Source organism: Colius striatus, chromosome 1 (genome assembly GCF_028858725.1).
Source record: "Colius striatus isolate bColStr4 chromosome 1, bColStr4.1.hap1, whole genome shotgun sequence".
NCBI lineage: Eukaryota > Metazoa > Chordata > Aves > Coliiformes > Coliidae > Colius > Colius striatus.
In genome coordinates, this window is record NC_084759.1 from 100,172,449 (window position 1) to 100,189,884 (window position 17,436).

Below are 17,436 nucleotides of genomic sequence, written 5' to 3' on the forward strand. Positions count from 1 at the left end.
TTGTTGAGACAGGATAACCAGCAGATCAAGGACTCAAGAGGAAAAAAAAAATAAACACAGAAAGTCACTTAAAGAACAAATACAGGCTGTTCATCTGTCATTGGATCATCGGGCACTTGCATTATCATGGTTTAGCAAGGAGCAGCTTCTGCTTGGTAACAGGGGGAGCAGGTTGCAGTGAAGACCTGGTAAAGAGGTTTTGGACTCTCACTTGGCTCCTGGGTTCAGACTCCCCTCCGGCCTGCCTGGGCCAATCTGGCGTCTCTGTAATCACTATTTAGGGACAGGAATTCAAAGTGCTGGTAGGAGGTGTAAGAGTGATACAAGATGGAGGCGACCACGCGGACCCCACAGTCAGAGAAGGAGGAAGGAGGAGAAGCACCAGACCAGAGACCCCTCTGCAAGCCGTGGCAAGAATACAAGCTGTGCCCCTGCAACCCATGCAGGGGAATGGCAGGACTGAGAGTTACCAGTAGCTCCGTGTGAGTGAGCCTGGATGGGCGAGGGACTGTGTGGGGAGACGGCCATGGCCCAGGCCGTGCTGGAGAGCCTGGGCGCCGCAGAGCAGCCCCACACGAGAGGTAGAAAGGAGCTGCAGCCTTTGGGATAAATGCACATCGAAGCAGCCCGTGCAGGGCTGCCATGTGTGTGAGGTACCCCATGGACTAGCAGGGAGGACAGGTGCGGAGCCCACCTGTCTTAGGAGAGACAAAAGCCAGAAGCTATCAGGAATAGACTCACTGAAATCCCAACTCCCTGCCCCCCTGGACTGTTCAGGGGGGAAGGAGGTAAAAACACCAGGATCAGAGCCTGAGAAAAGGGGAGGAGTGGGAAGAAGGTGGTCTTAAAGGGATGGTCAGACTCTTCATTGTTGTACTACTCCGTGTTGTTTTATTTTGGTTATGTTTTGGGTTTTAAGGTTATGTTTTAGTTGATGTTGCATTAAATTATTTTCTGTTTTCTTCCCCAAGCTGAGTAGCCTGGTCTGTTTTGTCCTGAACCTTAAGCAGCAATTAAGCTCTCCCTGACTTTTGGCAATCCTCAGGTCTTTGGTACTTGAGGCTGATAGTGGATTTTGTTCCCTGATGGGCATAAACCAGGACAATTGTCAATGTAGTCAGGCCATGTGTTGTCAATAGAAGATGGTAACTCAGCAGCATCAGGGATCCATTTTAGACAGCTGTAAATGCAAATTCTTCTCCTGACTGATATCTGCCCTATGAGAAATGACTCTTTTGGTGTCTCATTAGGTTGAGGAGGATGCTAAAGCTTTGGCTAGTATCTTATTTAACAACTCTCTTTAGACAAATTAAAATATTTTAACAAAAGCATCCTAGCAGATATATAAACTACTGGTATTGATATAGACAATTCAAGCTAAGTCCAAGTCTGAAATGAATAGTTCCCAGACTGGAAACATGAAACCAGAGAAGATCTACTATTTATCATTATTCTTACAAGTCAACATGAATATACAAAACTATTCTAATTTAATGTTGTGAATTAATTAATTAATCTTCAAATTATGAAGGAAGTTCAAAATCTAACAAAAAATACATGCCTTCCAGTAAAATGATCACATACCTGTGCACGTGAAGAACTTGGATTCACCCACACTGAGTTCAACTTTGCTAAGGGAAATAGTAACTTGAAGTAGAGCTGAAAAATATAAAGAAGATTATGAATATATTTTGGCATTCATCAGTTTAAATTTTAAATTTTCAGGTTTTGTATTTCCTCATTCCACACTACAGAATCTGTTCAACAAGTCTGAAAGTCTCACCTAAGCATTGTATCTTTTGAAACAGAATATATATAGAGGTGGAGAAAACAATGAAAATAAGATGTTATACAACGGATAATAACCTCATATTGTATAATTGGGGACAAAATTAAAGAAAAAAAAAGCTGGAAATACACACAAATATCGGACAAATAACACAATGAGAATACGATGACTGGGAACATTCATAGGCTGATAAAGGGTGAAACATGCCCGACCAATGCCATTGGGATAAAATTATTATTTTTGTGGATGACCAAAGAACAATGGGTGGCAATTGCCTCTGCTTTACTGAGGCTTTTGACACTGCCTCCCACAATACTCTCATATTCAAGTGCATTGAGTATAAATAGCAGGATTTTGATAGCAGGGAATGGCATGGAATGACTGCTGTGAGAGGGAGGTCAGATGTTGCACTGTGACAGACACAGGCTGTTCTAGGTGGCTCCACAATGGACAGTTGGAGGTGTTTGCGGCACCTCTTAGAATATAAAGACTGAGCAACAAGAAGGCCAAAGCAATAGGAGGTATTCCATGGCACAGTTGGTAACACCTCTGGAGAGACTGTGGCCTGTGCACAAGCCTATGCTAGACTAAGTATGTTCCCAAAAAGGATTATTGCCTGTGGATAACACACTACAGAAGAGAGGAAATGAGTTGGGCTGTAGGAGTGGTCAGGCTCCTCAGCTCAAGAGGGACAGAGAACTTGTGAAGAGAATCCAGTGCAGAGCCACCAAGATGATCAGGGGACTGGAACATCTTTCAAATGAGGAAAGGCTGTGGGAATTGGGGCTGTTTAGTCTAGAGAAGAGGAGATTGAGGGGAGATCTTATTAACATTTATAAATATCTAAAGGGTGGGTGTCAGGAAGTTGGGGCATTTCTTTTTTCTATAGTAGCTAGCAACAGGACAAGGGGTAATGAGATGAAGCTGGAACACAAAAAGTTCCACTTAAACATAAGAAAAAACTATTTCACTGTGAGGGTGACAGAGCAGTGGAACAGGCTGCCCAGAGGGGTTGTGGAGTCTCCTTCCTTGGAGATCTTCAAGACCCGCCTGGACATGTTCCTATGCAACCTGATCTAGGTGAACCTGCTTCTGCAGGGGGATTGAACTAGATGATCTCTAAAGTTCCCTTCCAACTCCTACCATTCAATGATTCTATGAATAAAAGAGTAAGGAAAGAAGGAATGGCAGAAAAAAACCACCATGTGCTCACTCCAACCTCCTGTATCATCCATCTCCTCACTGAAAGGACTGAGTGTAACCTGCATTGACAGTGATAACAAGGGAAGTGAAGACTAAGAATGGGAAAGGATAGGTATCTTGAGCCTGGTACAGGGGAAGAAAAGTCTTTTCCTTATGTATTTATGTATTTATGTATTTGTCTTCTTTGCTTTTCAATACTCAAATCAGTAATTAAATATTTACGTCAAGAGTTGATAAATAAAGTTTAATTTCTCAACTAGAGTCTCTTTTGCCTATAATAATATTTTTTACAGTGATTTTCCTGTCTTCACCTTAACCCGTAAGTTTTATCACTTCGGTCTTTCTCTTTTCATACCTGTCTTGCTGAGGGTGGGAGGAGTGAGCAATGGACTATGTAGGTACTTGGCCCAACCCACCACATGAAGTTAGTTAGTCTGGATGAGTGGAAAGCTAGGCTCACAAAAAAACGAGTTGGATGGCTAGGCTTAGAATGCAGTGACTAATTGTTATACTCCACCTGGAGACTAGTAACTAGAAGGCTACTGTAGGATTCTGTCTGGGGATCTATCCTATTTAACACTTTTATCAATGATGTGAAGGAGGTCATTGACCTACAGACACTGGAAGAATATGACAGGAACACATAATATTCAATAAGGATAAATGTGAAGTTCTGTAGCTGGGAGAGAAAAACCTGTTGGGACGTATAACTAGTGATCAGAGGTTAGGGGGAGCTAGGCTTGTTCAATCTGAAGAACAGAGAATTGCAGGGGAACCTAATCACCCACCCATACCTATGGTGGGTAACAATAAGATGGAGCCAGGCTCCATTCATGGTACTGTATGGAAGACGGATGAAAGATCAGTTGAAACAACACAGGTTCAGGCTGAGTATAAAGAAAAAAACTTTTTATGATGAATACACAGTGGTACAGATTGCTAACAGAGTCTATGCAATCTCATTTTTTCAGTTTTTGAGAGCTCACAGGATAATGCCTTGAACAATCTTGTCTATCTTTGTAACTGACCCTGCTCAAAGCAGGAGATTGGACTAGAGACTCTTCCTAAATCCATTCCACCTTGAACTATTTTATTAATCCCTCACCCTATGAATAATCTACCCAAAACAGCCTGTATTATTAGTGAAGGGATTATTTATGAAAAATAACAATCTACTCTCCTATAAACACAACTCCAACATTACCAGCATCCTAAGTAGCTGTAGCTTTTTAACATTCTTTATCTTATAAAACAGGAAAATACACGTTCATGAACCAATAAGAAGGATAAAGTAATTCACATTAATTTTGAGGTCTAATTAACACAGAAGAATTCAAACAGACAAAAAAGGACTCATTATTTAGAAAAGAAAATAATCTAAATTTTAATTCAGAATTATACACAGTAGAAAATTGAGGTGTATATGAAGCTTAAAAAAAAAAAAACTGTTTCAAGAATCTGGGGTTTTCAGTCTTGAAATATAATAATTATGGTTTATTCTGTCTATGTGGAAATATTTCAACTTTTTGAAAACTGCAACACAAACTACAGTGTACAGTGAATGTCCCAAGCTAACTAGATTCCTTTTGTATAATTTTTATGAAAGTCTGACAGGACAAATATCTCTAGAAGTGGAGAGTGTTACACTCCAAACTCCACATCAAAATTATTAACGTTTTATACCCTGACCCCTATAAGAAAATCGTTACAAAGAAAAACTGCAGAAAGTCCCCAAGAACACATTCTACTTCAGGCAAAATTAAATATCTGGGTGTACTCTGTTTGCTAACATCAAAATTTATCAGTCCATAAAGACCATCAGAAAGAGGACATGTCTGCCTAGAGGTCAGGGAGAAACTGAAGTGGACTGTAAAAAAGTTTAATCTAGCACCAGAGGAACACAGTGAAGGCTCCTGTAGGACACAGGCATAGAACTGACAAAGAAAGAGTCTAATGTGCTCATTCTCATCTACAGTCTTTACATCCATAGAACCAGAAGCCTAAGTGTAGGAAAGGAAATGAGTTTCAAAATATTATTTTTGCTGTAATAAGCATGAAAAAGTAGTATACCATCCAGGATTCTACTCAAAGCCTCAATTCTTTATTTACCTGTCAGGGTACCCGCCTGTTTTTTATCTGTCAGGATAAGCTTCACTTTAACCTCAGGACATATAACTGCTGGTTAGAAACAAAGGGACTAATAAATTTAGAGGCTGGGGAATTTCAAGAGATTAGAGACTGGGCATCTATTTCAAATCACAGACTCACTTTTTAAGTCATATTTGGCACTATAATTTCTTTCAGAGTTCGTAGTATTGTAGAGTTGCTTCAGAAATATATACATTAGCATTTAATCAGTATTGCTCCAAGGACAATTTCATTGCTTAGTTCCCAATAGCTGTAATAACTGAACTATGTAAATGTAATAAATTAAGAAATAAATGTCAGGTAGAATGTAAGAAACTGCATGATGAGAAATGAAAAGCAAAGAATAGTTTTCCTTCATCAATGAAATAGAGAGTTGAGAATGTAGCACAGTTCTGGCAAAAGGCCAAATTCCATTTAAATTTAGTAGCCTAAATGCAATCATAAACTCTGTGGAGACATGCTAGCCACATCTCTGATACCAAAAGGAAATAATGTTTTCTACATATGGTACTTTAATATTTACAAAATAGAAAAATATAAGACAATCTGTCCATTTTTTCCTGTCTCATCCTTTTTTTTTCTAGTTCTGCTTTTGTAAATAGAAAAATATTACTTTATGCTAACTAGAATGAAAAATATTGCCGAAGTGATTAATTTAGCAATCTGTGCTTATTAGGTACTCAGGAAAATAGCCCAGTATTAAGCTAGGAGTAGGTTCACTCATCACTTACTGAAAGTATAATAATACAAAGAGACAACACAATCAGAAAGTTTTACATCACTTCTGAATTTTTATCAAAAGAATTACACATATGCATTACGTTTTTATAAGGTCTGATGAAGTTGGAAAGCAATGCACACACAATTTAAGTTATTGCTGTACACTAAAAGATAATGGATTAATATAAAAGGGAACTTGTGCCACAGTGGTCTGAAGCTCTTTAAATACACAGGTGAATGTTTATTTTATCAGGCCAATGAAGATGCTCCAAAAATTCAAGTCAGTAGAGGCTGCATCTAGCTATTTAAAATCTAGCCCAAAAATTAATACTAGCATTTTCGATCGATCTGACAAAATGCTGACTCTAACCATGTTTCCAAGGATATTGCCTAAGTAGCTATAAATAATTTAAAAAACCCAAACAAGAAAACAATAAATAAATAATTTTTAAAAAGGACAGATCTAGAAGATGTGTTCAGATAGATCATTGTGGAGTGTAATGCCACTATAGTATGGGTGTCCTGGGAAAGAATAAAGTTAGCCAAGCTTCACTCAGTCTTCAGTACATGTGTAATTTATAGAAAAAAACCCCCACTATTAGCACAAGGTATTATGATCAATCCCTTCCCTTTTGATCACATTCACTATAAAAGAATTACTATCGTCTGTACTACACTAGGAGGATTCTGTTGAATTATTCCTTAATGGGCTTACAAATCACTTAGGAAGATAAGTAAGAATAGTAATAAGAGGTCCATTTGTTTTGTTAAATATGCAGACAGATGATTCTATTCATAATATCAAATATTAAGTAGACTAATTAATTTCAGTCTCTTTTGCAGTAACACCCTTCACATTTCAGACCTAGCATCACAAATATACCATAATTCTGTCTATACAGATGATTACCTAATGCAATATGAGGTGTCATCAGTGAGTGCTTAGAAAAAATTTAACAGTAAATCATTCATATTTGTATTCTCACTTAGCAATATATTAAAACACATTAAATGTTTATACTATACATACATGAGATAGAAAAAGGAAAAGACTTTAAAATATTGAGTAACACACTGCTCTAGCTACTAACTCCATACAGAAACTTCTTGCTAGATCTGTTTATTAAAAAAACCCACCCAAACGGTACAGAAACCTGAAAAATTTTGTTTTGATTCTACTAAAAAGTATGACATTAGGTAGACATCTAAACCAAAAACACACCATATTCTGTATCAGGTCTACTATGTAAAATTTTATACAATATAGTTGGATTGTTTTATGCTACAGCATAAAAATTAAAAATTTGAAAGGAAAATTTCCTTTTGAACAATGAGACAGCACTCTAATATGGAGAGGTCTTTCTAAATCTATTGGGCTACAAACCCACTGAAAGAGAGAGAGTAATGTGAAGACAATAAAAAGGAAATGACACAGCTATGAAGACTAAATATGAAATAGCTTGGGATCAACATGGGACTAAGGAGAGGAGTAGTAGCCACAGAAGCTCATTTGGATGGCTCTGTCAATGGATTCTAAGATAAGCAATTACGCTGCAAAATATAGCTGACAAGGCTGTATACTTTGTGAAGCTCTTACTTTTGTTTAGCATGAGATTTCTGACAATAGTTATACCTTAGGTTATTGGTATAATTTGAGTTCATCTAGTAAATAAACTTATATGGGTTGTGTAATTTTGTTTTCAGTATTACCTCTATTATGCAGGCTTCTGAGAATATTCTGTTTAAGTACACTGATCCCCAGGTAAAAGAGAATGGGCTTTGAATGAAAATTACACAAACACCATCCTTGTAGAAATGTATTTTCTCTTAAATTTATAATATTTTCTAGTTTTAATATACTTTGAAATACCAAAAAGGGTGCTGTGCTTTATTTTTAAATATTATTATCTGCATCCATTTGGATTTCTAAGCTGAAATGAGGAAAGAGAAATTTTTACATGTACACTGAACTTCTTAAGCATCAGACAGTTCAAGGGCATTTTATTTCAGGGCAAATGCTTTTCTTTTTTAAAATATCAATCAGTTGATTTATTTCAATGATTATTTCAACAAAGTCAGAAATACAAAAATAATACACCATCCATAATGTCCTTTATGGTCCTTGCTTAAATGATAGAATCACTAAATATAAATGTTGAATCTTAAGTCTCCCTTTTTTTCATATAGACAATGAAGAAGTTACACAAAAGATGACTGTTAAAGCTAATGACTTTGTTACTAAAATCATAATTATTAAACAGGAAACTCACAACAAAATGTTAGAAAATGTTAGAAAAAACGGGATTTTACCACACACTGTCACATCTTTTCTATATCCAAATGAGTTATTTTCTGCATATTCACTGAAAAGGAGATTATATTCTCGTCGAGTTTCTAAAGTCTGTGAGACTTGCAGTGCTTAAAATCATGTAATATTATCATAAGCTTTTGGGAATAAAAATAATGCTAAAGCATAGTGGTTTTTTCCTCTATGTGAATATACAGTGAAAATTTTGTTGAAATAGTCTGTTCAAATATATCTCACTGAACATTTTATCATTTAAATGTACTTTTAGATTATTTTCTCAATATATGTTAGAAATTTAACAAATTACATAACATTCTCTATTCAGACTGTGTTCTAATGTCCTGTAAGCACTGTAATTTTTTTCTTATGAATAAAAATATAGTAACTGGCATGGTGATAGCCTATTTTTCATTCAGTGGCTTTGAATGCTTGTCTGAAATTTGTTTTGTAGCAATATCTGAAAGACAAACTGCATCTGCAAAGCCAATAAACAAAAACTTAAACTCTATGGAAGCTGTATATTTTTCAACATTGTAGTGGGCAAGCTGCTACTGAATCATAAAATATCACTTCTCCAGGGGATGATAGTACCGAGAAATGTTATCTACTTTTTAAATTGCTTGACATCAAGTTTTACAATTAATTAAGTAGTTAAGTATAACTGAACTTTCCATTTCATCACATTAGCATTTATTTGGATTTGACAGTAGGAAACACAATCCTGATATAAAGTTCCAAGGTTTTATTTGAATTATTATGGATTCCTTGTTGAATTTCTGTCTTACAGAATACAGAGTGGTTCATTTTTAGGTAGACAAAATAGTCTCTGTTTCATCATGAATTCATTTGCTACATCTGTTCAAGTGTCATTTTCCCTGATGAGAAGAAGTAGAAGTCACATGAAGTTCAAACTGCCTTCTGGGGCATAACAGATGTTATAGGGGTGAAATGCACAATTCAAGAGAACTAACATGATCCAGTTTTGTGTAACAATGGCACAAATATTGAAGCATGGTCAGAAAATTGTCTGATCAATATTCTTGTCTATGACACTTGCAGCAGAAACAGTAAAATAGATGAATGATTAATATCTCAGCAGAGAGAGTATACACCTATAAAACAAGACATTACTTTAAAAAAGTTTGCTTTTCACAACTTTAATCGCAAGACTTGTCTCAGAGAAATTACTCACTACTGCCTTCCCTCCAAGCAAGGAAAAATATCGTTTAGAAATAAACATATAAACACTGAGAATTTTATCGAGATTTCCAGGGAGGCTGGCATTGAGAGCTCAGTTATCTCAAAACTTGTGAGATTGGATAATGATGTAAATATTGAAGTACCTATTTAAAAGTCCGATCATTTCGTTATTTCAAAGAATATTTAATCAATATTTAAACAATATAGACATTTTCTAATCATGGCGTAGAAGCTTATCACAGAAAATCAAGATTAAAAGATATTCTATTTCAAGATATTCAGTTACAGTCTCTGTCAAGGGTGTTCTTTAATACACACATAAGCAGTTAATTCCCATTTCTTGGAAATGCATAATGAAATCAGAATATCAACTTCAACTACACAAAACCTCACATTTTTAATTGTAAGAGCTGACAAAGAGATTGTGGAAATGTAACACAAGGATATCTGTTTGACATCTCAAAAAAATTAATTAATAGCTCCAAGAGAATTGAATTGCCCTATTCATAGTTCATCTCTGAAATCTGCTGTCCTGCTGAGGACAAGTGTCACCAGGGCATGGATAACTGACTACAGGGACTTCCTGTTGCCAGGCATATAGATCTAGGCAGTCTCTAAATTCAGATTTAAGAACTTGCTACTGTTCTCTTGCCACTAGTCACTTTGCACATTCTCCTTACAAAAGGCAGATGCTTCCCAAGACACTCCAAATCATCTGGCATTTGAATTTATGGAATCATCATTTCACTCAATACAATTTACTTTGAGCAATGTGTTTCATTTTCCTTTCCTTCTATCAAGTTCTTGAAAAACTTGCAGCTACAGTTTGAAATGTGAGAGTCTGCAATCCCGTATTCAGGTTTTCCATTTCTACTAATATATACAAGACTTGAAAATATTATTATCTGAGATTGACCCTAAGAACAGAAGTAATATCTGCATCAGCCACTAAGCTTCCTTACTCTAAGAAAATTCTACTTAGAAGTAGAGATACTAACAGCATGGGATGAGAATTATCCAATTTCATACATGTTATCTCTACATACTCTTTTACTTTCTGCTTCTGGAATTTAGAAGAAAAGTATTTTCAATATGTTAATGTACATAACTTACAGATTACTTAGACAATCTTATTCAGAAGCATCTTGACATATAATTATTTGTATATATATTAACTTTCATTGAACCATATTTAAAATAGTAAATTTGAATATCACGCAGACCTAAAATTAGTTATTATTTTTATCTTTAATGTTATGCTTTTGTAACCGATGAATTAAGTCAGTAATGAGATTGATATCATTATCCTTACCATTGAAAATTCATTTACATTTTTTAAAAAATCATAAATTACCTGAACAAAGCTAAAAAATGCCAGAGGACAGTGTTTAAGTTGTTGATTCTTTTACTTAATAATCTACTCGATATATTCAACATTCAATGAAAATTAAAATGTATTGGAAAATATTCCTTCATTACAAAGTCTTACCCTTAATGGTTATATCCTGAAGAAATATAGAACTCGATCTAATAAACATCTGTCAAAAAAAAGCTTAGAAATCACTGTTCTAGAAGTGTGACTGAGATCACATCTGTTATGTGCAGAATGCATTTACTTCTATGGCTGTTACCATCACAGTCCTTTGCAAAGACGATAGACTTTTATGCACAGAACCTCCATCATGTTGAATGCTCCCAATTCACTTCTAAGAAAGTATACTTGAAAGTGTATTGAATTTCTTTAAGAATTTACCTTGCTGCCTCAGTACACAGAACAATATACTAACAGGATAAGTATATTAAGGCATGTAAAAGGAAGGATAATCTACACACAGAAATAGTCCAATTGCCTTCCAGGTACCTGTTTTTATTCAGCATAAAGCCAGTCATCCACATAAACTCTCAGGCCAAATCTAGGACAGTTTAGTTGAGCTGACAATTTTGTTTCCTTTATATCTCTGAAAAATTGAGATTAAATCAGAACTATTTAGGTTGGAGGTGACCTCTACAGGTCATTTTATCCAACCTCCAGATCACAGTAAGCCTTATTTCCAAACTTAGATTAGTTACCTTGGTCAAACAAAAGAAATTCTCTTTCATGTCCATGTTAATTTAGAATCATGCATTAGAAGAGAAAATGAATAGAGATGAAGTTTTAAAGATTTAAAGTCTTTTTCTCATTATATCAATTCATTTAGGACTTGTTGAAAGTATTTATTCATGAACTGGACTAAGATTCAATTTAATTGCATAACAATTGTATTAGAAAAATATTAAAAGACATTAAAAGATCATTTTATGATTTATTTTAAATTCTCTGAAAAAGCAAAATAATTAATTCTGAATGACACTTAAGACAGCTACTTTGAAGGAATTCTCCAATTCACTCTTCAGTGCTGATGAAGTCACACCTGTAGTACTCTGTCCAGTTTAGGGATCATAATCCAAGTCAGATAAACGGGATCTGAAAAGACTAGCAAAGGGCTATGATCAGGGGCTTAGAGCAAATGTCTCATGAAGGATACTGGTATGATTGTTCTGTAAATAGAAGGCTAGGTATCATGGTCATAATTGCCCATGACTCATTGAAACAGAATTAAAAAGATGTAAGAACCAATCTCAGTATTTACCTTGTTGGACAAGTCAAAGTAAAAAGTAGGCATAAATAATTCAGTTGAACCGATGACATCTCAGAATAAACCTCTCAAAAAAATGTAACAAGATGAGCAAATCTGAACTTAGTATCTCTGACTGAGATGAAGAGTCCATCACATCCTAATATGAAAAAATGCTTATGGTAAAGTGAAACTGTTATATACATACATTTTATACCTAAGGAAAAAAAAACAAACCTTCAGTGTTTTTATTTAATGTTGATATCAGGTTTTTCACCTTCCTATAACAGAAAGTTACATTGTTATCTGTAAAGTACCATAAATTAAGGTAGCATTTGTAAAAGAACGATCATCATGAGTAAACAAGTATCAGGCGTCTGTCATAATATGCAACTCTAATATGTTATCAAAACTACATCTGATTGAAGTCTACATATCAGAGTACCCTTATTGATTTACTTAAAGCAGCACAGTTGTTTCTAATAAGGAGAAAAACTGAAGGACATTTTTCCTATAGCACTGTTGTGAAAATAAAGGCCACATATTCATCCAATGCAAATAAGTGTTATAACACCAACTAGAAATGTCCTTGGCTATTACATAATAAATGTTTAAAATGCAGACAAGAAGACTGGATTTTTAATTATATTGCTTCCCGGTTTCCATAATACTAGGCAGCTCAAGTGTAAATCATATGATAAAGCTTTTGATCTTTGGTTAAACGTCAAAAAAATTTTCTTACACATAAAGCACTCCATTACAGCAAAGACAGATCTTATTTTACATATGAATTAACAAAGTTCTTCCATAGATGCTATGGTCTTCCAAGATTTCGGGAATCAAAAAGAAAATAGCAGATTTAAGTACATGATCTGACACTGAATTCTCATATGGGAAAATATAACTCCTACTATTAAGCATCCTTTCCTGTATTTCAAAGTCTAAAAATTAAATTGTGTGGGAGCTAATTTATAATGGCTATAATCTCACTACAGAAGCTTTTATTCATTATTTCTCATAATCTTCTGGAAAATAAGATTCTATATATCTAAAATAAACATTCAGGATAACTGCCTATATTTGGGCATGAAATACACGTATGTTTTTATATTCCAAATCATTTATTCAGAGATTCAGCATGTTTAAAAGTGAGGATACAGAGAAGTTTTACAGTCATTAGATCTACTAGAAGGTAGGTCTTCCTTGAATTTGGGAAGCAATGTAAAATTCTAATGTAGGGCTTCATCAATTTCACTTTTTCAACTACTCAAGTATTACCACGGCCTTCAAATTCAGTAAATAACTGATTTCTTACATGATATAGGAAAAAAGAACAATTATCTGGGAAACAGATGTCATGTGACATAACTGCTATTGGTTATAACAAGTTTTGCTGCTGTTTAACTGAACATCCCACAGATATCACTGAAAATATTCAATAGAAAGTTTATTTGTTAATACTAAGTAAAAATTGACAGACTTATTCCGTATAGTTTTTATTCATGATATATCAGAGTATTTTAACCTTTGATCCATGCAGCTATGTCATCACAGGACAACAGGGAACTAAGATATGGTTAAAGAGCTTCTCTAATAAGTTCTGTAACTATCATCCGTCTACCTGTCCTATGGTTACATCATTCCTCCTGGATTTTAACAGCATTGACTATCTTTGGTAGCAATACTAATACAACTTTAAAAGGTAAATTGCAAACAGATAACAGAATCAAAGAAAAGCTAATCCTCTCTGTGTTTTAATAAATTATGACTTGGTTACCCCATACACTGCGTGAGGACATTGCTGTAGAAAAAGGCTGAAGAAGATGTTACTTACCAACACAAAAGCAGTTCTTAATGTTTTTATTACCTTCCATTAAATGATCCAGCAGCTGTACTAGAAATTTCACGAACTATGGTCACAATAAACCTTGATAAAGATGAACCAAGTTAATTTCAAGTTTCTCAACGCTTACATGTTCTGTTGAGTTTGCAATAAAAATGATAGTATTTATGAGATATAGCCAGCAGTTTAACCTTCTTCTTCAGGGAGGTTGAACTAGATGATCTCTAAGGTCCCTTCCAATCCCTACCATTCTATGATTCTATGATTTGTACCTCAAATGAAAAGTTTTCATTTGGTTTCCTTGATCCAAGTGCTTAGTCTCTTTTAATAACATGTTATCTTTAAATGAAACTGTGTAGTTTTGGCCTGTGAACTGGAGAGTATTGGCAGGGGCAGGTCCCTTGCCTATGCCTACATTAGCTAGCAGCACAGCACAACAGGAAACCTTCGGGACTGACCTTCCAAAGTCCATGCTGTATACCTTTCAGAAATTTTATTTCTGACCTAGCATTTGGTTGGCTCTGTGAACTGAAAGGCCTTTAGTGGGTAAGAGTTCCTTAGGTGTATTTCAGGAATTGATGTTTCCTTTCACTTTCAATGGGAAAAAAAAAAAAACAAACTAGTCTGCTTTGGGCTCATTCTGTACTGTGAGTCAAAACATGGTATGAATGGATATCTGGGAAATATGCTTCTAAAACACGTTGGTGATCCAGTACTAATGTAGAGGTAATTTAAGAAATAGAATTATAATAATAACTACATTGGTCTAGAATGATAAATTAGGATTTTTAAAATTATCTTTCAGAATCATAAATAGTTTTTGTTTCAAATATTTTCACTGGACCAATTTATTTGAAAATAGAGAAATGTTTCCAATTTTTTCTGATACTTCTGTGAAAATGATCTGAGGCTTCAAAAATTAAACATTAAAAATGGGCAAACAGACATTATTACCAGGTACTGGAAGAAGTATTGATGAAGTAAATCACTTAAAAATCTAGTTAGTCTAGATCAAAGAAATGAATGCCTATTAAGGTATTATTAAAAAAAAAAATGCTGTTATATAGTTAAAGTATTCTCTTTGACTTGTGGAAAAATATCAGAAGAGCCTCATGAGCACTGTCTGAATTATGAAAACAGTCTTTGGCATAAATATTCCTCTGTTTAAAAAAACTAAAAGTTCAAGGAAATGCTTATAAATCAGTGACACCTCCAGAGATCATAAGAAATCATACTGGCTTTTTAAGCTCTTTCTTTTAACCCTTAAGCTCTTTGATCTTTGAATGCTATTGTACGCGTACTAGCAAGTTCCCATCTTTAATTATCTTGATTTCGGAAACCAATTTCCTCTCAAAGGACTGCTTTGAAAGTTTTCTAATTGAGAACCAACAGGGTTGCAATTAATATGAAATTTGCCAGACGAATTATTAAGCAAACACTCTAATGCACCAGACAATCATAAGTTTTTAAAAATCAATCTTTTCATGATATTAAATACTTATTTATTAAGGTCACCATAATTCCTCTGAATAAATAAAGATTATAAGTATTTTTGATATGTAAGTACAAATAACTCTGAATTTCGATCTAAAATCTATAAAACGTAGCAGGTCAGAGGTCTAACTAGCCAGTACTGCAGTTCTTTTGAGCACTGGCAAAAGAGAATCCAGGGAATAGTCACAAGTTCGTATTTTTTTCCACTTCAAGTGTTGTCAATGTGTAACACAAAGGTTTGTTCGAAGCCTTCAGTTTTATCATTCCCCACAAGATTCATCCTGTTACAGCAGATTCAGTACCTTCTAAGCCTTTAAAACTTCTGGCTTCCTCAACAACTGCTGGCAATTAATTATATTATATAACAATACTATTTCCAAAAAGAAATACCTGTTCTTCAGTTACTGTCAGATTCTTTCACTGAGCATTACTGCCATCTCCCAGTCTAAGTGTAAAAATGTATGTAATATTTTCTTGTTCCCTTCTGCCACCTCATTAAATTCTACAGTCTTTTCTCTAATTGAAGTACAATGCTCAAACAGATAACTACCATTAACTAGGGCTTCCCAAATGACCTACTATCAGACAGAATTCCTTAAAAAGTTTGAATTACAATTGCCAATATTACATAGGAAACTGGAATTTTTTTTCTTATGTTCTGTCACTTTGTAATATGCAAGGAATAAACAGAATTTGTATCTGCTACAAGAACCAAGAAACATATTTAGTTATAATTAATTACAGAATGAACAGAATATAAATAAGGATTGTGTAGCTACTCCTACTACCAAATTCCCAAACACACTCTGTATCAGATAATGCTGTACTGATCACTGAATAATTTTGTGTATTGGTATTAATATTCCATCTCACATACTGTAATATGTGAGATATAATACTGCTGGGTTTTTTGAAGTAAAATATTGTGAGCTCTAGACTATTTTTTAGTTACATTTTCCCCATGGATAAATCTCCTGTCTTCCTACTCCCACTTCTAACAGTGTTAGTTTTTCAGAATTTTCTCCATGTTAGTAGGAAAATTAATCACAATATTCTAAAAATAAAATCCACTTGGAAATGTGCTACCTATGAAATTCCACCATTAAAATGCAAAAGACCCAATGACTCACTTGTTTTTTTCCTAAGAGAAATACCTTGTAAAAAAAGAATTAAAAAATTTAGATAAAAAATTGTGTTATCATGTTATGATGATAACAAATATAGAACTATCGTATTTGCATATATATGGATAATATACTGTGGAGTGACCATTTTTATATAGATATATATATCTACAATTATCTATATATCTTCTTGTTTCAGCACTGATTTCAAACTGTTTTCTCTCTCTCTGTGATCACTTGTGTAAATATTTCCAAATATAGCTCTCAGAAGTAATATCTCTTCTCTTTCCCAAAAAAGTTTCTCCTTTTACTTCTTTTAGTAAAAGAAAAGGGGCACTATAAGCAAAGATCATTCAAGTAGATCTTTGAAGAGGCCAAAGGCAGCTTGCCTGAAATCCATGGTCACCATCCTGGTTGGTGTCCTGCTTCTTCCACACAGGATCTTGAACTCCACAACCTCATGGTCACTGCACCCAAGGTTGCTTTCAATCTTCATATCCACAACCAGACCCTCTTTATTTGTTAGTAAGAGGTCCAGGAGCACACTCCTCATTGGTTCCTCAATCACCTGTGACAGAAAGTTGTCATCAGCAATCTGTAGGAACCTCCTGGACTGTGTGATCTTGACTGAGTGCCTTTGCCAGCAAATATCAGGATGGCTGAAGTCTTCCACGAGGACCAGGGATGGTGATTGTGAGACAACTCTCAGCTGTTCATAGAAAGCCTAATCCACTTCCTCCTCCTGATCAGGTGGCCTGTAACAAACTCCTACAACAGTATCATCTACCTTACCCTGCCCCTTAATTTTCACCCACAGACATTCAACCCTTCCCTCCTTTCCTACCCAGGCAGAGCTCAATGCACATTAATTGCTCTGTCACAATTGGAGGTGAAGCAACTCCACCTCCTCACCTTGATGGGCTGTCTTTCTTAAACAATACATAGCCACCCATGGCTGTGTTCCAGCCATGTGAGCTGTTCCATCACTTCTC

The 17,436-nt window shown here is 34.9% G+C and overlaps 1 protein-coding gene across 1 annotated transcript in view; it reads right to left on the bottom strand.

Moving 5' to 3' along the window:
• Positions 1–17,436, bottom strand: part of NCAM2 (neural cell adhesion molecule 2) — a 271,912-nt gene that overhangs the window by 131,636 nt on the left and 122,840 nt on the right. Inside the window, exon 4 of the mRNA XM_062006146.1 lies at positions 1,585–1,659. Coding sequence (XP_061862130.1) covers positions 1,585–1,659 — 75 coding nt within the window. The remainder of the gene's footprint in view (positions 1–1,584; positions 1,660–17,436) is intronic.